The 26,962-nt window shown below is 35.9% G+C and overlaps 1 protein-coding gene across 7 annotated transcripts in view; it reads right to left on the bottom strand.

Annotated features, from left to right (window-relative positions):
• DMXL2 (Dmx like 2) overlaps nucleotides 1-26,962 on the bottom strand; it is a 172,827-nt gene that overhangs the window by 121,150 nt on the left and 24,715 nt on the right. For 5 of the 7 annotated variants that reach the window (XM_004010612.6, XM_004010611.6, XM_042252462.2 and 2 more), the window contains exons 2-6: nucleotides 18,124-18,249; nucleotides 15,608-15,679; nucleotides 12,283-12,361; nucleotides 11,319-11,454; nucleotides 10,621-10,687 (exon numbers count right to left, since the gene is read on the bottom strand). In XM_004010612.6, the coding sequence (XP_004010661.1) occupies nucleotides 10,621-10,687; nucleotides 11,319-11,454; nucleotides 12,283-12,361; nucleotides 15,608-15,679; nucleotides 18,124-18,249 (480 nt within the window). Of the gene's footprint in view, nucleotides 1-10,620; nucleotides 10,688-11,318; nucleotides 11,455-12,282; nucleotides 12,362-15,607; nucleotides 15,680-18,123; nucleotides 18,250-18,508; nucleotides 18,896-20,724; nucleotides 20,811-26,962 lie in introns of those variants that run through there. The other 2 variants (XM_060417976.1, XM_060417973.1) reach the window with 2 other exon arrangements.

The raw sequence follows: 26,962 nt of genomic DNA, 5'->3' as shown, positions 1-26,962 counted from the left end.
GGAATGAAAACTGACCTTTTCCAGTCCTGTGGCCACTGCTGAGTTTTCCAAATTTGCTGGCATATTGAATGCAGCACTTTCACAGCATCATCTTTCAGGATTTGAAATAGCTCAACTGGAATGCCATCACCTCCACTAGCTTTGTTCTTAGTGATGCTTTCTAAGGCCCACTTGACTTCCCATTCCAGGATGTCTGGCTCTAGGTGAGTGATCACACCATTGTGATTATCCGGGTCATGAAGATTTTTTTGTACAGTTCTTCTGTGTATTCTTGCCACCTCTTCTTAATATCTTCTGCTTCTGTTAGGTCCATACCATTTCTGTCCTTTATCAAGCCCATCTTTGCATGAAATGTTCCCCTGGTATCTCTAATTTTCTTGAAGAGATCTCTAGTCTTTCCCATTCCGTTGTTTTTCTCTATTTCTTTGCACTTATCACTGAGGAAGGCTTTCTTATCTCTCCTTGCTGTTCTTTGGAACTCTGCATTCAGATGCTTATATCTTTGCTTTTCTCCTTTGCTTTTTCCTTCTCTTCTTTTCATAGCTATTTGTAAGGCCTCCTCAGACAGCCATTTTTCTATTTTGCATTTCTTTTCCATGGGGATGGTCTTGATCCCTGTCTCCTGTACAATGTCACAAACCTCATTCCATAAGTTCATCAAGCACTCTATCTATCAGATCTAGGCCCTTAAATCTATTTCTCACTTCTACTGTATAATCATAAGGGATTTGATTTAGGTCATACCTGAATGGTCTAGTGGTTTTCCCTACTTTCTTCAATTTAAGTCTGAATTTGGTAATAAGGAGCTCATGAACTGAGCCACAGTCAGCTCCTGGTCTTGTTTTTGTTGACTGTATAGAGCTTCTCCATCTTTTGCTGCAAAGAATATAATCAGTCTGATTTCAGTGTTGACCATCTGGTGATGTCCATGTGTAGAGTTTTTTCTTGTGTTGTTGGAAGAGGGCATTTTCTATGACCAGTGCATTTTCTTGGCAAAACTCTATTAGTCTTTGTGCTGCCTCATTCTGCATTCTAAGGCCAAATTTTCCTGTTACTCCAGGTGTTTCCTGACTTCCTAATTTTGCATTCCAGTCCCCTATAATGAAAAGGACATCTTTTTTGGGGTGTTAGTTTTAAAAGGTGAACAGTACTGTTCTAACCCCATGAACAGTATGAAAAGGCAAAATGATAGGATATTGAAAGAGGAACTCCCCAGGTCAGTAGGTGCCCGATATGCTACTGGAGATCAGTGGAGAAATAACTCCAGAAAGAATGAAGGGATGGAGCCAAAGCAAAATCAATACCCAGTTGCTGATGTGACTGGTGATAGAAGCAAGGGCCGATGCTGTAAAGAGTAATATTGCTCTGGAATGTCAGGTCCATGAACCAACGCAAATTGGAAGTGGTCAAACAGGAGATGGCAAGAGTCAATGTCAACATTCTAGGAATTAGCAAACTAAAAGGGACTGGAATGGGTGAATTTAACTCAGATGACCATTATATCTACTACTGCGGGCAGGAATCCCTTAGAAGAAATGGAGTAGCCATCATGGTCAACAAAAGAGTCTGAAATGCAGTACTTGGATGCAATCTCAAAAATGACAGGATGATCTCTGTTCGTTTCCAAGGCAAACCATTCAATATCACAGTTATCCAAGTCTATGCCCCAACCAGTATTGAACGGTTCTTTGAAGACCTACAAAACCTTTTTTAGAACATATACATTACTGTATGTGAAATAGCTAGCTAGTGGGAAGCTGCTATATAACACAGGGAGCTCAATCTGGTGCTCTCTGACAACCTAGAGGGGTGGGGTGGGGTAGTGGGTGGGAAGGCAGTTCAAGAGGGTGAGGACATATGCATACTTATGGCTGATTCACAATGCTGTTATGGCAGAAACCAATACAATATTGCAAAGCAATTATGATCCAATCAAAAATAAATTTTAAAAATAAAATACAGTAGCTACATAGAGACAGCACGTAGTGTACATGCAAGGTGAGAAGTCAGACCAGAGGTACTTGCATAACACCATTAAAAAAAAAAAGAAAGAAAGGGACAAAAAAAAAAAAGAACAACCCTAAGGACTATCCATAAATGAAAGGGTGAAATCAAGAAAAAACCCTCTCTGAAAAGGAGTATGGTAAGGAAGGATTCTCCTGCACCTGGACGCTGAGTGGAGGAAGAAGTCTCTGCTGGGCATCTGCACCCACAAAACAGGTTTCATGAGACCCAAGCACACAATGTATGGTACGACTGCCAAGCTGAGAATTTAGTTTGAATTGGGCATGCCCCCAGGTACCTAGTGGCTCAGACAGTAAGGAATCTGCATTCAGTGTAAGAGACCAAGGTTCAACCTCCGGGTTGGGAAGATCCCCTGGAGAAGGGCATGGCAACCCACTCCAGCATTCTTGCCTGGAGAATTCCATGGACAGAGGAGCCTAGCAGGCTACAGTCCATGGGGTCACAAAGAGTCAGACATGACTGAGAGACTAACACTTTCTTTCACTTCCTAGGCACCTGGTAGAAACTATATACACCTTTCCTAGAAGAATGCATACTCAACTCAAGCCTCAAAGCATCCGCACAAATGCACTTGCAGTATTTCTTCATGAAATATAAAGCCACCTGATTTGGGTATGAAATCCAAAACATCTGAGTTAAAATCCCACCTCTACCTTCTGACTACCTTTGTATTCTCAGGCAAGTTGTGAAACTGCAGTTTACCCTTCTGTAAAACACTTGCCCCATAGCTTTTGAAGCCACAGTTTCTGGTACATAACTGTCAACTACTAGTAGTTGCTATTATAACACTATCGCTGGTTATTACTTTAACAACCAATTACTTGTTAAGTTTACTTAGTAACGCAAAATAAATTTGTCACCACCAAGAAGACACTTCTACATCATCCACCACCACCCAACATAATTGAACCATGCTCTAATGCATACTCTGGACAACCCATGAATCAAAAAATGAACCACACTGAAAATTAGAAAAATTTGTATTTAGAATAATAATGAAAATAATACATGTCAAAAATTATGGAATAAAAAACCTTATGGGATAAAGCTAAGCTTAAAGGGACATCTATAGAGTTAAATGTACACATGAGAAACAACAAATGCTGAAAAAAGCAAAGAAACAAAAAATGCTAAACATCCATCTAAAAAGTTTGAGAAAAAAACAGAACCAAACAAATTAATAAAAGAGTAAACAGACATACAATGTGTAAGCCTACAAAACCAAAAGTCAGTTCTTTGAAAAGATTTATAAAATTGATAAATTCTTAGTAAGATGAAAAAAACATCACATATATATTACAGATATTAAAAAGACGTTTTGCACAATTTTACACCAATAAATCTGAAAATTTAGTTAAAACAGGCAAATTCTATATAAACCTAATTTACTAAAACTTACATAAAAAAAGAAATATAAAATCTGAACAGCCCTATAACTATTTAAAAAACTGAATCCCACAAAGGAAACTCCTGGTCCAGATGGCTTCACCAGTACATTTAAGAATAAAACACCAACCTTGCAGAAACCCATTCTACTGACTATGTTTTAAATATATATATCCAATTCATTGTATGAGGCCAGCATGACACTGAAATCAAAATCACTACAGGCCATCTCAGAGATGTTACATTTTTAGTTCCAGACCACCACAATAATGCAAATACTATCACAATAAAGGGAGTCCACACGAATTTTTTGGTTTCCCAGTGCACACAGAAGTTCCATTTGCACTATACAGTAGTTTATTCAGTGTGCAATGGCATTATATCTTTTAAAATGTACATAGCTTAATTTTAAAATATTTTATTGCTAAAAAAATGCTAACCATCATCTGACAACACAGGGTTGACACAAACCTTCAAGGTGCTAAAAAACACATTAACTGCAAAGCCCAATAAAGGAAAGCACAATAAAACCAGGTATACCTGTATAAAAAAGGAAAAAATATTTGCCAAGTCTCACTCTAACAGAGAGCTCTCCTAAATCCTAAATAAAACATTAGCAAAACAAATCCATCAAGGACAACACATTACAATTAAGTTGAGATTATTTCAAAAACACAAGATTTATATAAATAAGTCCAACAAATTTCATCTCACTAATAAAGAAAATAAGAAAATAATGACAATATCATTAGATGCAGAAAAAGTATTTGCTATTTTAAAAATTCTAGCAATCTACAAATCAGAAGGAAACTTGTTTCATCTAAAAAAGAGTATAGTAAGCACTTATGGTAAATATTATACTTAATGGCGACCCTGTGAAAGGTGTCCTTTTGATATTGGGAACAAGGAAAAGATAACCAATCCCAGACCTTTCCTCAATACTATCCTGGAAGTTCTAGATACTAGAGTAAAAAAAGGAAAAGACATTAAAACACTTAAGAGTTAGGAAAGATGAAATAAAACTGTCATTATTCACAAATAATAGAATTATGCACACAGACAATACAGAAAGATCTACAGAGGACTTGTTAATATTGAGTTTACTAAGACTGCTAGATATAAAGACCAAAATTAATTGCATTTCTATATACAATTATAAAATGATGTCATTTACAACATCAAAAATATCAAATACCTACGAATGAATCCAACAAAAGATATTTAGGACTGCTGCAAAAAATTATAAAACATTACTGAGAAAAGTAAAAAGATCTAAATAAAAATTATGTCATGTTCATAGATGAGAAGGCTCAACTGTAAAGACGTCAATTCTCCCAAAACTAATCTATAGAATCAATGAAATATCAATTAAAATCACAAGAGGTTTTCTGTTGGTTTTATAAAATTTATCATACTCATTCTAAAGTTTATATGGAAATATAAAGGGCCAAAAGTAGATAGGATAATCTTGTAAGAAGAAAAACAAGATGTGAAGATATGTTCTTTCACACATCAAGACAATTTAAAAGCTATAGAAATGAAGGTGGCATTGCTACAAGGAAAGACCAATGGACCAAAGAAAAGAATTCAGAAACAAAGCCACACTAGTTTGGATATTTGCTTTTGACAAAGGTGGCAACACAGAGGCTTTTCAATAAATTTAGCTGCACAACTGGATATCCATATGGAAAAAGTGAAACCTGACCTCTTTGTCAAACCATAGAATTTTTGTACATGGATTTTAGATTTAAATGTGGATGACAAAAAATAAAATATCCAGATTGTATCAATGTGATACACCATACTAAAAAAGTAGAAGATAAAAGCCATATGATAATCTCAATAGATGCAGAAAAAGCCTTTGACAAAATTCAAAGGCTTTTTTGATTTTAAACAACACAAAACTTTTCAAAAAATGGGCATAGAAGGAATTCTCCTCAACACAGCAAAGGCCATAAATGATAAACCAACAGCAAACATTATTCTAAATGGTGAAAAACTGAAAGCATTCCCTCTAAGATCAGGAACAAGACAAGGCGCCCACTCTAACCACTAATATTCAACATAGTTTTGGAAGTCCTAGCTATGGAAATCAGAGAAGAAAAAGAAAGAAAAGGAATCAAGATTGGAAAAGAAGTAAAACTCTCCCTCTTTGCAGACAACATGATACTGTACATAGAAAACCCTAAAGATACTATCAGAAAATTACTAAGGTTAATCAATGAATTTAGCAAAGCAAAATCAATACATGGAAATCACTTGCATTCCTGTACAATAACAGTGAAAAAATCAAAGAAATTAAGGAATCAATCCCATTCACCAATGCAATAAAAAGAATAAAATATCTAAGAATAAACCTAGCTAAGGAGACAAAAGAGCTATATTCAGAAAAATATTTAAGACACTGATGAAAGAAATCAAAGACAAATAAACAAGTGGAGAGATATTCCATGTACCTAGATTGAAAGAATCAATACTGTGAAAATGATTACACTACCAAATGCAATCGACAGATTCAATGCAACCCCTATCAAATAACCAATGTCATTTTTCACAGAACTAGAAGCAAAAATTTCACAATTCTTATGAAAACAAAAAAACCCTGAATAGCCAAAGCAATGTTAAGAAAGAAGAATGGAGCTGGAGGAATCAACCTTCCTGAGTTCGGACTGTAACACAAAGCTACAGTCATCAAGACATTATGGTACTGGAACAAAAACAGAAATGTAGAACAATGAAACAAGATAGAAATCCCAGAAATAAACCCATACACCTATGGGTACCTTATTTTTGACAAAGAGGCAATAATATACAATGGGGCAAAGATAGCCTCTTCAATAAGTGGTGCTGGGAAAACTAGACAGTTACATGTAAAAGAATGAAATCAGAACACTTCCTAACACCATACACAAAGATAAACTAAAAGTAGATTAAAGACCTAAATGTAAGACCAGAAACTATAAAACTCTTAGAGAAAAACATAGGCCAAACACTCTATAAGTTAGATCACAGCAACATCCTCTATGACCCACCTCCTACTGTAATGAAAGTAAAAACAAAAATAAATAAATGGGAACTAATTAAACTTAAATGCTTTTGCACAGCAAAGGAAACTATAAACAAGATGAAGAGACAACCTCAGAATGGGAGAAAATAAAAGCAAATGAAACAACTGACAAAAGATTAATTTCCAAAATATACAAGCAGCTCACGTAAGTCAACACCAGAAAAGCAAACAACCCAATCCAAAAGTGAGCAAAAGATCTAAACAGACATTTCTCCAAAGAAAACACATAGATGGCTAAAAAAACACATGAAAAGATGCTCAATATCACTCATTATTAAAGAAATGCAAATCAAAACTACAATGAGATATCAGCTCACACCAGCCAGAATGGCCATCATCAAAAAGTCTGCAAACAGTAAATGCTGTAGAGGATGTGGAGAAAAGGGAACCCCCTTGCACTGCTGGGCTTCTCTGGTAGCTGAGCTGGTAACGAATCCGCCTCTTTTAATGCAGGAGACTCTAGTTTGATCCCTGGGTGGGGAAGATCTGGAGAAGGGATAGGCTACCCACTCCAGTACTTTTAGGCTTCCCTAGTAGCTCAGATGGTAATGCATCCTCCTGCAATGCAGGAGACCTGGGTTCGATCCCTGGGTTGTGAAGATACTCGAGAAGGGAATGGCCATCCACTCTAGTATTCTTGCCTAGAGAATTCAAGGACAGAGGAGCCTGGCAGGCTACACAGTTCATAGGGTTGCAGAGGGTCAGACACGACTGGTCGACCTGCACTTGCACTGTTGGTGGGAATGTATATTGATACAGCCACTATGGAAGATAGTATGGAGATTCCTTAAAAAACTAGAAATAAAACCACCATATGACCCAGCAATCCCAGAACTAGGCATATACCCTGAGCAAACCAAAATTCAAAAAAGACACATGTACCCAATGTTCACTGCAGCACTATTGACAACAGCTAGGACATGGAAGCAACCTAGATGTCCACTGACAGATGAAAGGATAAAGCTATAGTACATATATACAGTGGACTATTACTCAGATATAAAAAGAAATGCATCTAAGTCAGTTCTAATGAGATGGATGAACCTAAAACCTATCATATAGAGTGAAGTCAGTCAGAAAGAGAAAAACAAATATTGTATACTAATGCATGTATGTGGAATCTAGAAAGATGGTACTGATGAGACTACGTGCAGGGCAGCAATGGAGACAGACACAGAGAACAGACTTACGGACTCAGTGCAGGGGTTGCGGGGAGGAAAGGCTGGGATGGATGGGAGAGTAACATAGAAACTTACATTACCATATTTAAAATAGATAGCCAATGGGAATTTGCTTTATGACTCAAGGAACTCAAACCAGGGCTCTGTAACAACCTAGTGAGGTAGGATGAGGAGAGAGGTGGGAGGGAGGTTCAAAAGGGAGAAGACATATGTATACCTATGGCTGATTCATAGGTCAGGCAGAAACAAACACAATACTGTAAAGCAATTATCCTTTAATTAAAAATAAATAAATAAAATATCCAGGTTTAGACCAGAGGTTCTGAGGTCTTCTAGTCCAAGGCACCTGCAGATAGAATTCAAGATACAAAAAATATTTTTGATACATCAACTGTATCCTCTCATGCCTTAGCATTTCAGTGAGCTATTTCCAATTGACAGTATCTACATAACTTTGCCTGAGTTTTTCAGAAATTGTTTGTAAAAGCTGAGAACCAATGTTCTGCCCTCACTAGCCCTTAACTAATGTGTGTATGTGCGATGTGTGTGAAGAGTGTGAGGAACATAATGTTGCAAGCAGCGCTGGCCACCAGAGTTACCCAGAGATTTAAGCCTGTTCATCACCTATAAATACAGTCTTTTTAAAGCACTTTTACTTCTCTGCCTCAAATCCAGTATATTTCTTTGTGAGCACCACCCATATTAACAACTTGAACTAGAATCCTTGTTTGGGAGTCTGCTTCTTGAGAAACCAAGACCCAAAGATACCAGGAACTTGAGTCAGGGAAAATAATTACTTCTCTATTTTCATAACTGTGAACTGAAGGAATTGCTAAATTTCAGTTATGAATATAAAGAACATACCAAAATGGTATTAACAGTATTTGTGACTTTGTGTCTAAAAGAAATCACAGATATGTTACTATTACATGACAGCTCACCTCATGCAAATACCTCCAAATATTCTTTGAAATAGTTATTTATCAGTTTACTACTAAAGTGCACACAATTGCAGTCTTTCTGCCTATGTTACAGAGTCTTCCTGTCTATAATGTCATCAACTATTGAGCAACTGATTAGCTCTGTGCCATATAATTATTCAACCACAAAACAGTTGAGTGTTCTACAACTGAAGATTAACTCAAAGAGCCTTGAGTGAATTCTGATGTTGTTGGAAAACCTATCCTTGCCTTGTGAACTGTAATATGGAAATTTTAATTCCATACACAACTGAATATAAGTAAATACATTGCATGTGTTCAATTATCATTTTATACTTATGAAATACTACCTAAATTTGAAGGAGCATTCATAGAATTAGGTGAAAAAAACTCCTGAAAATAAAATATGTGACAGTAGGAAAAAATTATTTCAAAATTAAAGCTAAAAAAAAACCCCAGAATTTAAACAAACAAAAAAAAATGAGGGGGCCCACAGAAAATTAGAGGATCAGTATAGAAGGATCCACAACTGAATAAGGGGAGATTCAGAATGAGAGAAAACAGAGTATAAAAGGAAGGAGATGACACAAAAGGAATAATATAAAGCAATTCCCCTGAACTGAAGAACATGAGCTTTCAGACTGAATGGGTACATCAAATTACCTACACAAAAAGAGTCTTTATCCCTTATATGTATATATTTGTATGCAAATACTTATAGCTGGTTGACCCATTCCACCACATCTTGACATTTCAGAACACCAGGATAAGGGGAAGATTCTTAAAACCTCTACAAAATGGATGGAGCTGGGAGAACAGGGTCTTAATGGCACTGTACCTCTCAAATAGCAACACTGGAAGGCAACAGAACCATGACATTTAAAATTCTCAAGGAAAATTAGTTCCTACCAAATTCTATGCCCAATGAAATAAAGCATAACAGCAGAAGAAAGAACTGCTCAGATTTGAGAGGCCTCTAATGTGTTTTTTTCCCATTCATCTTTTCTCAGGAACCTACTAAAGGATATCTCCATCAAAACAAGGAAAGAAGATAAATGATGCTAAGAAATAGAGAATTTAAGAAAGGAGATGGGCAGAGAATCCCCTGAGGTTGGTAGAAGAAAATCCTGAACTGAGAGCTCTATATTAGACTCCAAGAGCAACTAAGCCAGACTGAGCAACTAAGTCAGAGCAAAGAGAATACATGTTTCCAGGATACCTTCTACTGGGAATTATACTGAGAGGAGATGCAAAGAACGTCAGAGGTGTGAGGGATGAATTAGGTATAGGAATTAGGTATACAGAAAACTAAGCAAACAGTAAAACATATTATTAACACCAAAGTAATTATTCTATGAAGAACCTCTTACATACTCTTAATAATGTGCATAATAAATACTGGTTTTCCCAAATATTATGAGACACTTAGAGCAGAAAGATAGGAGGAAGGGAAGTGAATACACATATGTATGGTTAAGTGGAGATGGAATTGGGGACATCAGCTTAGAGAACTAGTCTCAGCCTCCATAGTAGTGAGGCCAGAGATGATACATAAAACCAAAAAGAAAAATAATAATAATTAAACAATGGGAGCATAAGCAAATTACTTAAGAATATGGAAAGAAGTATTTAAATATGCAATTTTACAAATCACTGCCTCTAGGACACAGGAATTAAGAGTGGGAAGAAGGGAGTGCATCTTTTCATTGCAAATCTAGTAGTATTATTTTACTTTTAAAATTATGCATATATGCTATTTTTTAAACATAAAAATTATTTTAAAAAACCGTAAATTTTTGCAATGGTCAAATAATAAAAATTATAGCCACTATTTCTCAAATGCTAACTGCCTATGAGAGACATATCAGATATTTCACAAAGCTATCACCTATTCCTCAGGCCAGCTTTGTAATGCAGGATCCTTCCAATTTTACAGATGAAAAATCTGAAAATGAGAATGAGTGAGGAATATTTCTAATTCTTTTGTTTTTTCCTATTTATGTATTGTTTGTTCCTTTACCTTTCCAGCAGTAGCAAAATATTCACCATCAGGGGACCACTCCATCAAATGCACAGATACTGAGGTTCTAAAAAGACAAAGTTCAACAGTTAGCATTTTTAAAATCTAGAACACCTTTTATATATATATATATGTATATATATATATATAAATGGTCAAAATAAGATTTTTCATAGCATCAAACAAGAGTGTTTTCACCTCTCTAAAAATAAGTCTAAATATTTCACCTCCCTAAAAATACAAATTAACTCATTAAAACCAACCCAAGGTTCACTGTGGGGATCCAAAGAATGCAATTAACATGCTTACATGATATCACAACCTACATGCTCCACCAACATCTTAATGCAACATTTTAAAAACTGAGTTCATCACCTTCCCTGGCTAGTTGGATCCCTTCATATAATCTGTGTTGTCAATGGTACAGCCATCCTTTCACCACATCTTCCCATCTATAGTTTATGCATTAACAAATAATTCCTTTATGTCAACCTTCTCAACCCAAGTCCTGAGGTTATTAACTATGAAAATATCTTCATTTTTTTTAAATAATCTATGGTAGCACATATTAGAGGATGATGTTATAATGGGTTTTGGCCAGAAAAAGTCTATTTTCTAGGCTACTAAGATCATTATGAAAGGGAACTTTGTTTAGAAAGCATTTTTTAAATTAATGAACAACAGAGTGAGACACTAACTTGCACTGCCAGATGCACTTCCAATCATTTAAAACAGGAAGAATTTTATTATTGATTTCTTCCTCCTCTTCCAGAATGTCATCTCCTGGAGGAGCCCACAGCTGAAGAGCATCAGTTGCTGTCAACAATCTGTTATCTGAAAATTAAAGAATGTTCTGTAATAAGCAAGGATTATCTGGAGAAATAAATGCACATGAGGGCGTCTACTCCAGTCTATAAACTGTTCTGTGAAAAATAAGCAAAACTGTCTATGAAAAACACTTGTAGAGTATATCTACTTAAAAAGTTGCATGAATCTACTAGATAAGAAAACTTGAGAGAAATCTGAGAACAACAACAACAAAAAAGCCTACAGAGACATTGTCTATCAGGTAAAATCTAGGAAAAAAAAAAAACAGCAAAGTAGAATAACAAAACAAACCCCAAAAAACTCTGATATATACAACACAGGATATTCTCTGGCTATAAGACATAACTAAAGATTAATAAAATTTGTTTTTCTACATCGACTATTAAAATTACCTTCATTAACTGTGAATGTAAAAAGGGACAATAACCATCATTATTATAAGTTTCTAATCTTTCAATATTAAAGACAATAATTTCTTGAAATACAAATAACAAAGTGAGATAGGTTTTTTAATCTTGTTTCATTCCTGATTTGATTTCTTAATAAATAGAATAAGAGTAAAGTGCAGCACATTAACTAATGAAACAAATCGTCATCGTTTCTTGGAACAAAACATTCAAAAGTAGGGGGGGAAGCACAGAACTAACAGTAAATTAAGCACTATACAAAGCAGTGTATATGAAAAAGGAAAAAGTACACTCATTCAGTAGCAAAAAAAAAAAAAAAGAATATTACTGATTATTTTCTTATTGTGGGAGGCTATATCACATTGTAATCATACACTTAAAACAAATTATTAACTTTCCATAATTTCTAAAGATAATTGCTAAATACCTTGAGGGTCCCATGCTAAATTGTATGTCACGGAACTCAAAAAAAACTGCCCAGTTTTAAGCCACTGACACTTGAGTTGCTGAAATACATAGAGAAAGAAAAAAAAGATACGTTTTCAAAATAATATCCACAAACACTACCATATTATCATCTTCTTCAACTTAAGACTTTATGATCTGAAACAAAGATATAAATATTTCACTATTATTTTCAAAATACTGTTTTAAAAATCATTTACAGTGGTTCAACTTACTATTCTACTATATAAAGCTGTTTGCCATGCCCAGTCAAAGCATGTCTCCCAGGCTTCCTTCCTTGTCTATAAACACATTCTTATTCCTACGGTATCTTTTCTTCTCTACCTGCACACTCCTACAGTTACATCAATAACTAGCTAAACCATTACCTCTCCAGTGAAGCCTCTTCTGACATTTTGGCAGCACTCAGAGCAGTTTTTACTTCCATTATACCACTGTAACAACCCACTCCAGAATGCATGACTGGAGAATCCCATGGACAGAGGGGCCTGGAGGGCTACAGTCCAGGGGGTAGCAAAGAGTCAGATACAATGGAAGCAATTTAGCACACACGCACCATGATAACGCTGATCAGACTGAATTATCTGCTTATATGTCTGACTCTCCTATTACACGGTAACTCTTCAAGGGCAGGAATTATGCCATAATGAGCTTTGTGTACTGACTGTGGTAATGACTAGTACATAGATGCTCAATAAACATTTGTAAAAACAAAGCAAATGCACATTAGAATGAAGTGCAAATTAACATCATCTGCTGGCATCAAAGTCTAAAATAAAACTAGGTCTACCCTGATAGCTCAGTTGGTAAAGAATCCAGCTGCAATGTGGAAGACCTGGGTTCGATCCCTGGGTTGGGAAGATTCCCTGGAGAAGGAAAAGACTACCCACTCCAGTATTCTGGCCTGGAGAATTCCACTGACTGTGCATGGGGTCACAAAGAGTCAGACATGACTGCGACTTTCACTTTTTCTTTCAACCTTCCAAAAAGTCAACAAATTTAAACTATGTAATACATAAAACCCACAAAGCTGACATATATATATTTGAGTAATCTGCATCCTATTTTCTTACTATTTTCACTCTAAAGTATAGAAAGAAGATTTAAAATCTAAAAGCCAAAGGCCTTTCACATGAAATACAGTAAAAAAAAGTTTAGCTATTTCTTTGCAGTAGACAAACATAAAATGTACTTTCGTGAAAGTATGGTGCAACATAAAGCCATGTCAAGGCTTTTTATTAGGCAAGTTATATATTAATTGCTTGGCAAGTATAATTTAATAAATGATAATACCCTAATTACAATACCTTAAAAATATTTTTAACAATTAAATAATTTATTCAAGATTTCATGACTATCTAGAAGTGGAATTTTAAAATACAACTACAAAACCTGAATTTCAGTATATATATAAAATATATATATATATAAATTTTTATATTTTTTAATTAGGGAAAAGGTTATTTTTTAAACCCTATCCCTACTAACCCAACAAGTCACAACAGTATTTTAAATACTGTTCAACAGATCTATTTTAAAATAATAATTAAATCATTCCTAAAACTGGAGCTATCCCTAGTATTCTTTCCTTTAATATTTTCTCAGAGTATAACCTGTGGACCAATTACAAAGCAAAAATTTTGGAAGTGAGGTCTGGAATCTGAATTTTTTTCCTTTTTTAAAATTTTTATTTTATATTGGAGTACAGTTATTTACCACATTGTGTTAGTTTCAGGTGTACAGCAAAGTGAATCAGTTATACATATACATATATTTTTTTCAGATTTCTTTCCATATAGGTTATTACAGAATACTGAGTAGAGTTCCCTATGTTACACAGTAGGTCCTTGTTGATCATCTATCTTATATAGATTAGTGTGTATAAGTTCATCTTAAACTCTTAATTTATACTTTCCCCCTATCTTTTACCTGTGGTAACTGTAAGTTTGTTTTTGAAGTTTGAGTCTCTCTCTGTTTTGTAAGTTCATTTGTATCATTTATTCACTTAATCTGAATTTTTAAATATGTACTCCAGATGACTCTTAAGTACCCAAAACTTTGATATGTATTTCATAACACTATTAGAGGGAAAATACTGATATAATTTGTACTTCCGAAAAGAAATGTAATATTAACATACATACATTTAATGAAAAATATCAAAACCACTTATTTACTGCATTTAATAATATAATATTTTTTAAATTATTGGTAAACATGTCAAAAAGTGAAATCCTGGCAGTCAGATTTCACACTGGCAGTTGAAAATATATCTCAGATGGTGAAGTCCCAATGCATATAGTAATTTTAAATTTTTTAAAGCATTCTACCCATACTGGATTTTCTGAGTATTAAATAACATAAAATATAATTCAATGCCCAGAGAGTAGAAGTAATGTTCCAGATACTGTTCTAAGTACTTGAGAGGCATCAGTGAGCTAAAGTAACAAAGCTCCCTACCCTCATGGAGCTTACATGGAGCTTACATTACTTACTGAATGGTAATCTATAAATAAATAAACAAGGTTAAGTGTTATGGAAAAAAGTTAAAAATAGAAGGACAGGCAGGTTAGAATGAAGGCGGGAGAAGCAAGTGGCAATTCTGACAGTCAACTCACATCCCACTGAAAAGGTACCACTGAACAAAAACTTAAAGGGCCTGTAAGAGCTGGCCCTGGAGCTATCTAGAGAAAGAGGGACATTCCAGACAAAAGAACAACCAATGTAAAGGCCCTAAGATGGGAGGGCAACTATCCATACAGTGAAAATGCCACTATGGCTGGAGTGACCAGAGAGGACAAAAATAGGAGATGAGCTCTGAGAAGTAATAAATGGGAACAGTTGAGGGGGCAAGACGAGGGGTGGAGGAAGAACTGTGGTCCATTCTAAGAATTTCTGGCTTTAAATGTGAGAAATATGAAGCCATAATAGAGTTTTTAGCAGAAAAATGTCATGATCTACTCTGCTAAGAGAAGAGGCAAGGGGTATAGATATTAGATAAGAGACTAATCTAGTTATCTAGATAAGAAATAATAAATAAGAGTTCAACTAGGGTAGATTCCAATTAACAAGGCAATCTCAATTAGGAATACTCTAGAAAACTGAGTTTCTAAAAGGCCTAGGGATATATTTCCAGTGAACGTAAAAGATCTTACCATAAATCACCAGACTAACTTCACACCGATATTCCAGCCCACCTTCAGCACCTGCTCCTAAGGAGCTCTTTACTGCTGTCAACTGGATTCCAACTCAGTTATAAAATTTTTCTACTACCATTTAATACTTACACAATTTCTCTTATGAGAATTTATGCCCAAGGGCTCAAAAATACAAACAGCATTACCATATGAAGCTGCAATCTAAAAGAGAATAAACAAAGTATTAATATTTAAGGAAAAAAGAAAACAAAAATAACTTCCTTTTTACAATAATGTGTAAACTGATTGCATGCAATCTGAATACAGTATTCATGGTTTATTCTTTTCCATAAATATAGCTGGAAAAGTCCTGGACTTAAGAATCTCTTCTCTGTTCAAGAATTCAGCAGGCTTTATTTCACGTATCAAATATAAGGCTGACCTATTCAAAGAAATCATCTTTTCCTATAAAAATTTCATTTTTAAATACAGAAATAAATTTTACTAACAAAGTAAAATTTACTTACAGTCCAGTGAAAATACTATTAAAACCATGAGAAGTAGAAAAAGACATCAAAGAGCAACAGGTATTAAAAATATATCAAAAAAATGACATGAACTATACCGTCAAACAAAGAAACAAAAACTACCAATTGGGAACACCATGGAGAAGAAGGAATAGAAAAAAGGGACTGGCGAGAAACCAGAGAGACATTCTGCAACTCGAGGGTAAACAGCTGATTCGGACATCTCCAATGAACTTAAGCCAAGGGTCTGGGGGCCAAGAGGACTTTGTTCCAGGTCACACACCTAACAAGACACACAAATTCCTCTTTCCCTAGGAGCTATCAATGCCTGTTCTCTAGTAATTGCTTGAAAGCCAGTTCCCAGTTTATCCTCCTGTTGGCAAGAGAGAATCAATTGCAGGAAACAGACCAAAAACCCTCTCTTCTCACACCTCTGGGTCTATGAGTTAACCTATAAAGCTAAATTATGCATTGGTTTTTAAGATCAACCAAAAAGACCCACTCTGATTTCAGGGCACTCTAATGCAAAAAAAAAAAAAAAGTTATTTTAATTGTTATTCAATATCGAACACTCTTTTCAAGAAAAAGCTTTCCCTCCACAATGGTAGGAGGACAGCTACTTAAAATGCCTGGCTAAGGTAACACTCAGGTGAAAGTGTTATGAATGATCACATTCAACATGTAGATGAATGAATGAACAAATGGTTATCATGGCTTGATACAAAGTCCTAAATTGAGAGTAATCATCACAAGGACTGGAGATAAAGAAAATTTTAAAAGATGGCAATAAAAGACAATGAATCAGGGATGTCCCAACCTGGTCTTCTTTACCTCCAACCAGGTTAGAAAAAGTAAAATCACACTTATGAAAACCAAGGTCTTCTATATTAAAAAAAAAAAAACAAAACTTTGCTCCCAGAGAATCTGCTTATTCTTATTATCACCAGCACATAAATAACTTTTTAAAACGCATCTCTGACAACTATCATAACAGCTCTAGGCAGGTTTAAAGTTACCACACTTGGCATAGGGAGATAAGCAATGAAAAATTAATGAGAAATCTGACACTGAGTGTTTTCTAAAAAGTAAATAATACTTAAGGAGAACAAATAGGGGAAAAAAATCAGAAAAGCAAGAAACAAGTATCAGAAAACACCAGGAAATTCAGTGTTTTATACTATGTCAGGTTTTTTTTTATACTGGATTGTCATATTATTCATACAAACATTAAAGCTTGATACAAACAGGAAGGTAGGACGATGTGGTACCCAGCAGGTGGGCAGGGGTAGAAATGGTATAATAACTGTAATTTATTGTTTGGCATAAATTTACATTACTTTGTAGCACCATAAATATTCTGATTAAACAAATATTTGATAAAATTTGTTATTACTCGGTAAATACAAATTTCTAGAACACTAAAACTATTACAGGAAAAATATCATTCTTATATTCTCATAGAAACATTTAACTCTGCTACACAACACTGGCCTTAAAGAACTGCTAGAATATACAGCATAAATGCTATATTTACTTTACATATAATCAAAATTTGATGTATATCATGTTTGAAATTTCGGGGGAGAGCAACAAATGCTGAAATTTGAATAATTTTAAAATAAATTCTCTGTTCAACATCTGAATGTATGAGCTTTAATATTCAAATAACAAATAGTTTCATTAAATTAACAGAAACTTTACAAAGAGTCAGTTATATGACAAATTTTATACTAGATGTTAACAACTTGCTACATTTCTTGATAAAAAATCTGACATTATTGTAATTTGAGAGAGATAAGGTATGCTAGGTATAGAAGATAAAAGTTCACTTTCCTGCTCCTGGCATAATAGCTGCCAGAATTATCAACTGGCAGAATATCAATAGGTACAGGAATGTGAAGCCTGCAGATCTTTTAAGACAGTATATACAGAAAGAACAATTATCACTTATCAGCTTAACAGTTGTTCCTAATTTGTATACAACCTATCATTACCCTTTGCTACCAATAGCCACCTAAGCAAGGTATACTATTTATAATTAGAAAATGTAGGCAAGCCTTGTATAGAAGCATAAGAATATTCTCTGAGATAGTTAAATATATTAAAAGATGATATTTAGAAAGTAAATAAATCCCTTACTCTTCCATGTTGGTTAGAACACTCCACACAGCTGACTTGGATGTTTCCATGCTTAGCACCAGGGATGATCTGCACACATTCAAAGTCACTTGCCAAAATAACAATATCACAGCCTGATCCATACGCCTAAAAACAAAAGTTTTATATTATGTAAAATATGTAACTTGTGAATTACTATTAGTTTATCTTCGTTTTTGTTGCTATTGCAAAGGATACTATGATATATCTTACAAATATAGTTAACGTAATATTAAAAATATCAATTTCCAAATCAGAACATTAAAAGTCACACCAAAGGCATGACACACCATACATGATCATTCAATAACTGCTAACTAACAGGAAAAAAGGTTCTTCCAGGTCTTAAACATTACAGCCTCCATACCTCGTTAATCCTTTTGTTTGGAATTTCTCTCTGATGCTCATCTCAAAGATGAAATGAGACCCTAAAAAATAAAACCTTCATCTGAGAGTAATAAGGCATTGAAGGCTGCAATTGTGTTCCCAGGGTTCAAACCAGGCTTCAGGAAGATCAAGATAGAAATCAGATGCATTTTCCAACACAATTCCACATGGCTTAAAGAGCTAGTTAAATAGACATGAACCCCTGAGGCAGAATTACATGTACTACAGGCAAACACTAACCAAACTCAACTGCCTAAATAAATCCATGATGAAGCCTGCTTGCCCCCTCCCCTCAAGCATAGATAAAGAGAGGCACAGAGAGAGAGAGACACAACAGATGGGGAGGAAACCATTTCAAAGTGACTACACACACACACATTTAAACAAAATAAAAACAAACCAATATATAAAATGTGACAAATATTTGCTATGGAAAGCAAAGCACAAAGTCAAGTTCCTGGAAAATTCCCTTGTTCAACAGAACTATACTGAGCAAAACCACATTATTTCTTCCTATTGCCACACTTCTTGGTGTGTGCTATTCCTGTTTTGCAACTTTGTGAATTTTATGATGACACAAAGGGCAGAGGATGGGGACATTTTTCTTTTTGTTCCAAACTCAACTTACAAGTAAATATTCAAAACACCTAGCAAGATAATTCTCAAATTTAAAAGTACCATAAATATAAGGTTTATGAGGTGTTTCCCCCACCAACTGTTTCTACAGCCTTAAGCAACATGGTCACATCCTGCAAAATATAGATATCCAGTAGCCAGGGCTGACATCTGCTAACACCTAAGCCAGTGAGGTCCACATACAGCTGTTAATGAAAGAGGGAACTGAAGGTAAAGACCAGAGAGAAAGACAGACACTATTTCTACCTGTTACCAAAACTTCCAATGTTACCAAAACCCTTCTCTAACTACTATAAACTATCTTCAACTCCTGTGTTTATGTGTACCAAAAAGTTTCCCAAATGGAAAAACAAAAACAGAATTTTAAGCACAGGAAATACAGGGGAAAAAATCACTCACAGGAGGAAATAACTACTTACACTCTCCCAGACAAGGCAGATTTGCCACACTATACATTCGAGAAAGCTAAACTGATTGGTAATAGTACAGGCAGAAAAGTCTTTACACTTACATTATTAAAATAACAAAAATAATCTTACCCTTAAACATTTCACAATTTCCAAAGTGCTTTATAGCATTACCTCAGCAAAGCAGACTGATGGTAAGAGCAAACCTTGACAGAGATTGGAATCACCACAGGCAGGGTTTTCAATGTTTGTTTTGCAGTACTACGTGATCTTAAGCAAGTTACCAAAGTTCTCTGAGCTTTTCCTTGTGGTAAAATGGAAGAAACAGTACTTACCTCATAGGATAATAGAATTAAAGTAGAAACTCTGTCTACAGTGCTTAGCACACATCACTCATTAAAGAAACAAAACAGTGCATGATGTCCCAAGTTTGGGCTAGCAACTGGGAATACAAAAACCCAAGATGTGGTCCCAGTGAGTCTAACAGGGAGATCACCTAGTGAATCACCAATCACAATTAAAGGATAAACTGCCACAACAGAGAGAGATGTGTTAAAGTTACTCGCAGAAGACAAAAGGCATTCAATAAACATTAGGTCACTCCCTCTTTCACCTTTGCAACAAACCTGAAAGGAAGAGACTATCATTATATAAATAAAGATTCAAGTTCATTTATTTTTCCAAAATTATACAGTAAGTGGAAGATATTCAAATTCAGGTCCTTATAATTCTTATGTTCTTTTCCCCTACATGACATGTCAAAGAGACATGAAATAGTTCAGATATGTCTCCTGTGGAAGATGGGCCATCCCCAGCAGCTGCTGCTCCAGACCTGGGCTCCTGCTGCTCAGTCACTGAAGAGGACTTTTACTTCTCCCTAGATGGCCGTAACTGCCTGACCTTTACTACAGGACATGTACCGTGCTCCTTAGCAGTAGAGAATCTTGCCATCTTCCTGAACTGCAATAGTTCTCAAACCTGGCTGCATCAAAACCACCTAGGGAACTTGTTAAACATACAAACTGCTTGGTCCCACCTAAGACTTACTAAATGAGAATCTTCATGGGTAAAAGAATTTGGCAATATCTATCAAAATTAAATACAACATACTCTTTGATTAGACAAGTCCTTATTTTACTATAAGCATACTTACAAAGTTTGCCAAAATATATAGAGAAGGATATTCACTGCTTCATTATTTAAAGCAGCAAAAACTGAGAATAACCATACCATCTATCAGTAGGAACCAGTATTTTGGTCATTTGATGTGAACAGCTGACTCATTGGAAAAGTCCCTAATTCTGGGAAAGACTGAGGGCAGACGGAGAAGAGGGCATCAGAGGATGAGATGGTTGGACAACATCATTGAAGCAATGGACATGAGTTGAATCTGAGCAAACTCCGGGAGATGGTGAAGGACAGGGAAGCTTAGCGTGCTGCAATCCATGGGGTTGCAAAAAGAGGGACATGACTGGGCGAGTGAACAACAACATCATCAGTAGAGAAGTGGTTAAATAAATTAATGAATATCCATAGAGTAGAATACTACACCATCACTAAAAGTTTAGGGAACACTGGTCTAAAACAGAGTCAAATCCTTTATCAAACTAGTAATTAACCAACATAACAGAACAATAATGTGTGGCACTAGGCTCCTGTGGAACCACACCTGGGTAACGCCTACTATTTTATATAATATCCATGGTCATGGCTAAAATGGAACCCATGAACTACTGCACACACAGAGGTGGGAAAGTACAGAAGAAGTTGAATATTATAATTCTTTACCTTTCTCCAAAGAGTCTAAAGTGCACATAACCCCCGAGTACGGAAGGACAGAGGGCTCATCAGCCACTACTGAGTCACATGCATTCTAATTACATGAAGGCTCACAAGATTTTATATACACGTGCGCTTATCCGGTTGCTGCTATACTGAAAGGTCCATCAGAGCAAGGATCAGGTTCTTGCTTACCACGGTAGTCCCAGCACCGAGCACATAAGCAGCCCTCAATAGATACAGATACCTGTATGACAAATAAATGATTCAAAATCATCCTAATTTCTGGGTCCACATGTCTATGCACCTGGAAACTTGGTTAAAGAATATGGAGTTCAGACAGTTAATATAAACTAATAATTTGGCCAAGTTTATGATGGTAGCTATACAAAGAAAGAGATCTTGGCTCATCTTCCAATCTAATAGCATCATGGATTTAGAAGACCCACCAGAAGGGAATCTATCAAAGCCTTCCTTAATTATTTACCATCTATTGAATACCCTCTATGATCTGGCAGTCTGCTAGGGGCTTTATGAACATTGTATCTTCACAGGCCCCCTTTCAAAGATGGAGAAACCAAGGCCCCGAAAGGATAAGTGACTCTCCCAAGTTCACAGTGAGGATTCATTTGTGTCATAATAAAGCTCCTTCTCTTTCCACTGCATCACCCCAACTCTCTGCCGTTAAGATGTCTTAAAGGCCTATGTACATCTTTGTGAAAAGTGAAAGTTACTCAGTCGTGTCTGACTCTTTGCCAGCCCATGGACTGTATAGAATTCTCCAGTCCAGAATAACAGAGTAGTAGCCTTTCCCTTCTCCAGGGGATCTTCCGAATCCAGGGATTGAACCCAGGTCTCCTGCATTGCAGGCAGATTCTTTACCAGCTGAGCCACAAGGGATTGCAATCCCAAGTATAATTTCCCGCAGCACCTATCTTAGACCAGCAACTAAGAAGGTTTATACAAAATCTATAATTGCTCAAGAGATTTCCACTCTTTCAATTTTAGATCAAATGCAATTTTTTCCATTTTTCTTTATCAGAATTCAGTTTTACCAGAGGAAGAATTTAGAGTGCAGGAAGAAAAGCAAGTACTCACTGGGACTACAAGCAAATACTAACATAACTCCAGAGAGTACAGGATGTGGGCTCCTTTGTACTAGGTAAATAAATCTCTCTGACTTGGCCAAACATAAACTAGCTACTCCACATGTGGTAGAGAGGTCACAGGATCATTACAGGGAAGCAGGAAAATGGGCACTAAGCCCTTTCTCGAACAAATGGAATCCCTTAATTAACTTCATCTTCCCTTGGGTTCCTGGGAGAACCATCCCTATGCCGCAGCACCATATACCAGTATGTATAACAGTATGATCTACAAAATATTTCATCCCTAAGTCAAGGATACGATTTGTCCAGACACAAAGATGAAGTCCAAGAAAAGAGGGAGAGTCTTAAAAAGCATCTTTTCCTTCTATTCATGTGGGAGTTTCTTTTATGGAAGGACTAAACTGTCCTTATGATGATAAAGATAACTACTATAACTAAGAGATAATTGTGTAGCACAAGTTCTTACGGCAATGACATGCTCTAAAAATATCAACCCTCACTTCTTTTAACCTTACTTTTGGAGACCAAATCCATCCTATGAGGAAAGAGAGGTTCAGTCTCCTCTGTGAGCACCGAAACTAACTTTCCAACCTGGCTGAACTTTTCAACCTGAGCCTAATGTGTGTGAGTCAGTCATAGTTGATCTGGAGAGGTCTCTGAAATGCTGCAAATAATATTTAAAGTCAAGTGAATATGCTGATTTTCCCGGGGTCCATAAATCTCCTTTGTCTTAAAGAATCTCTTCCTTAGACAAAGTGTTATATTACCACAAAATTATTACATGGAAGCTAAAAACTTGTGTATTTGTTATTACCAAGATTCTATGTTTTTAGTTGTGATGCCCAAAATTTCATTAGGAGTCCTGTCAATTAGTTGAGCCTGAAAAACAAAGTGACTCTCTTCTACTTTATTAAAATGTTACACATGAAAAAGATGTAAGTCTCATTTTCTAATGCCATAAAGTTCTCTGAATTAACACACTATCATGATCATAATATACTGCTGCTTCCTCGAGAGGGTTCAGTGTCCTTCTCAACGGTGATTAAGTATATCTGAATAGGCATACAGAGTCTTCTCTAACCTCAGTGTTACAGACGCTAATCACTGTGACTATATTACTTTTTTAAATGCAAATAACTAATATCCATAACACAAACACAGTTCTAATTTCTCAGATTTCCCTTCAGTCTTAGCTAAATTAAACTGTAAAGAAATGGGATCTTAGCTGCCTGACCAGGGGTTGAATGAATCCAGGCCCTTAGGAGTGAAAGCACTGAGTACTAACCACTGGACCACCAGGGAATTCCCAATTTTCTTTAAAATCTTACACAAACATGACCTTTACTAAAAGAAAACAGAGTACAAGTACATTAAACTGGCATTTTCTATGAAGCAGTTGGATGTTTTAACATCCTGGTAGTTAAATGGGCAAAGTTTAAGATCCCTGACAACTGGTGACAGATGCGTCTATATTTTAAAAAGAATAGCACTGATCAATCAAGAGGCACTAAGCACGTTGAAAGGTTTCACTAATAAAGTGTTACAGTCTAATTTAACAAGAAAACTCCACAGAGTATTACTGTTAAACTACCACCTCTCCCTGAGATTTTGATTCATATAAATATAGGGCACCCATAATTAAAAGCTAGAAAAATAAATATAAGAAAAAACTGCCATTTATTGAAAGCCTGCTGGGTAACAAGTTCTATACTAGGCATTCCATATTCCTAGTCTTCAAGATTGCAGTAAATCTACAAGTTAGTTATTAATCCCACTTTACTATAAGGAAATAGAAGTTTACACAATTTAATCAAAATTTTAAGTCACAAGGCACACATACTGGCATACAAATTTGGATCTTTTTACACTTTCATTTATACTCTGGTAACAATAAGCCTTATGGACTGGCCAGCACATATAAAAACTGAGAATTACCTTTCAACCTCAAATCTGTACTCTAAAGCTTAAAAGTAATTTGCCTCATCAGTTCAGTTCAGTTGCTCAGTCATGTCCAACTCCTTGAAACCCCATGGACTGCAGCACGCCAGGCCTCACTGTTCATCATCAACTCTTGAAGTTTACCCAAACTCATGTCCATTGAGTTGGTGATGCTACCCAACCATCTCATCCTCTGTCCTCCCCTTCTCCTCCTGCTTTCAATCTTTCCCAGCATCAGGGTCTTTCCCAATGAGTCAGTTCTTTGCATCAGGTGGCCAGAATATTGGAGTTTGAGCTTCAACATCAGTCCTTCCAATGAATATTCAGGACTGATCTTCTTTAGGATGGACTGGTTGGATCTCCTTGCTGTCCAATTGACCCTCAAGAGTCTTCTCCAACACCACAGTTCAAAGGCATCAATTCTTTGGCACTCAGCTTTCTTTATAATCCAACTCTCACATCCATACATGACTACTGGAAAAACCATAGCTTTGACTAGATGGACCTTTATTGGCAAAGTAATGTCTCTGCTTTTCAATATGCTGTATGCTACTGCTGCTAAGCCACGTCAGTCGTGTCCGACCCTGTGCAACCCCACAGACGGCAGCCCACCAGGCTCTGCTGCCCCAGGGATTCTCCAGGCAAGAACACTGGAGTGGACTGCCATTTCCTTCTCCAAATATGCTGTCTAGGTTGGTCATACTTTTCTTCCAAGGAGTAAGCGTCTTTTAATTTCATGGCTGCAATCACCATCTGCAGTGATTTTGGAGCCCGAAAAAATAAAGTCTGCCACTGTTTCCACTGTTTCTCCATCTATTTGCCTCATAGAGAATACTGAAGTAAAATACTACTTTTTAAAACTTCTACATCTAAAGAAATAGAATGAACTTTCTGGACATTAAATTATTAGAAATAGAGAAAGTATCCAATATTTTGCTTCTTAATTTGTTCTCAATATGCTTTCCATGTGAAAGAATTTTAAAGTTAAGTGTATTATATAGCAATATTAATATGTAATGTTTATGAAAACTTTCAATTATTTTGTAACTACTGGGGATTTACAGAAAATCTTTTAACCTAAATGTTGATATTCTGAGAAAGACAGTCCTGACAGTATTCATAAAAATATTTCCCAGCTAATATGATTAAACTATTAAATTGTAATTAAACTTCCAACCCTACAATATGATGGGAAGAGTACATTCCTGAGAATCTAGGGGTGCTAACACTGACTATAACAATGGAAAAATCATAGTCTCTCTGTACATGGTTCTTCAGTCAGTCAAATGAAAGACTGTGACTAGATCACTTCTGAGACTCCTTTCACCTTTAAACTGTGGTTCTGTTAAGTGTACATAAATGTGCTTCCAAATATCTTGATAAAAAGATCACGTAATCCAGTGTACAGTATCATACACAGAACCCTAGCTAAATGTTTTATACCTTATGACTCTTTCCCCTACTCAAAGCTGACAGGAGACAAGGATGGGTCCAGAATAATGACCAGTGGCTAACAGATGGAAAGGATGAGCTATGCCAAAGTCTAGTCTAAGAAATTTAAGCCAAAGAAACCAGAATCAACAAGAAGAATTGATCTGAAAAGTCATACATATTCAGGGATAAGGCAGTCATTAAGACCCATGTGCACTTTGAAATTGAAAACACCAGTTTGAGAAGGAAATGGATGAGATAACAAGAAATAAGAAAGAACTTATAAGAAAACATGCATCCAAACTCTTTAAGAAGGGGCAGTTTGATCTTACCAGTTTTTTAGTTCAAATCACTCTGAAGCTCAGCTGCCCTCCTTGATGATTCAATGTGTATACAGAAATAAACCTTGCTTTTACTTCAGTTCCTCTGTCCCTTGCCCTGAGTGGAACCTCAACTGGTACAAACACGGGACATGCAGAGCAGGGCTTCAGGGAAAATGTGGAATTGTCCATGATATTGCAGCAGCAGTAGCAATGAGGATATGCTAGGATAGAAAGCTAGCAAAACAATGTGACCCCTTGGAACCCAGAATATGTATCTGGAGAAAGGCTTTGGAGCACTAAAGAGCCAAGCATACTTTTTTCACCTTTGAAGAATAAACAGCAAAAACCAATGAGCAAGAATATGGTACACCTCTCACTCTCATACATCATTGCAGTATAAAAACATGTGACTTTTCTGGAAAACAATTTGGTAATATGAATTAAGAGACTCTAAAGAGATTTAAGTACTTAGATTCTATTTCTAGGACTCTATCCTGAAGGACATTCAGACATGCAAACAAACATTACAACTAGTACCAAGATGTTTACTGCAGTATTATTTAAAGTCAAAAAAAAAAAAGGGGGCTCTGTGACGACCTACAGGAGTCGGGTGGAATGGGGAGGTGGGAAGGAGGCTCAGGAGGGAGGGGACATATGCATCCATACAGCTGATTCACGTTGCTGTGCATCAGAAACTAACAACACTGTGAAACAATTATATTCCAATTAAGAATTTCACACAAAAAAAATTTTTAATGGAAATCTAAACATCCCATGAAATTAAAAGATGCTTACTCCTTGGAAGAAAAGT

Source organism: Ovis aries, chromosome 7, assembly GCF_016772045.2.
Source record: "Ovis aries strain OAR_USU_Benz2616 breed Rambouillet chromosome 7, ARS-UI_Ramb_v3.0, whole genome shotgun sequence".
NCBI lineage: Eukaryota > Metazoa > Chordata > Mammalia > Artiodactyla > Bovidae > Ovis > Ovis aries.
The sequence above is the reverse complement of the archived record's forward strand: the minus strand, read 5'-3'. Positions and strand labels throughout refer to the sequence as shown.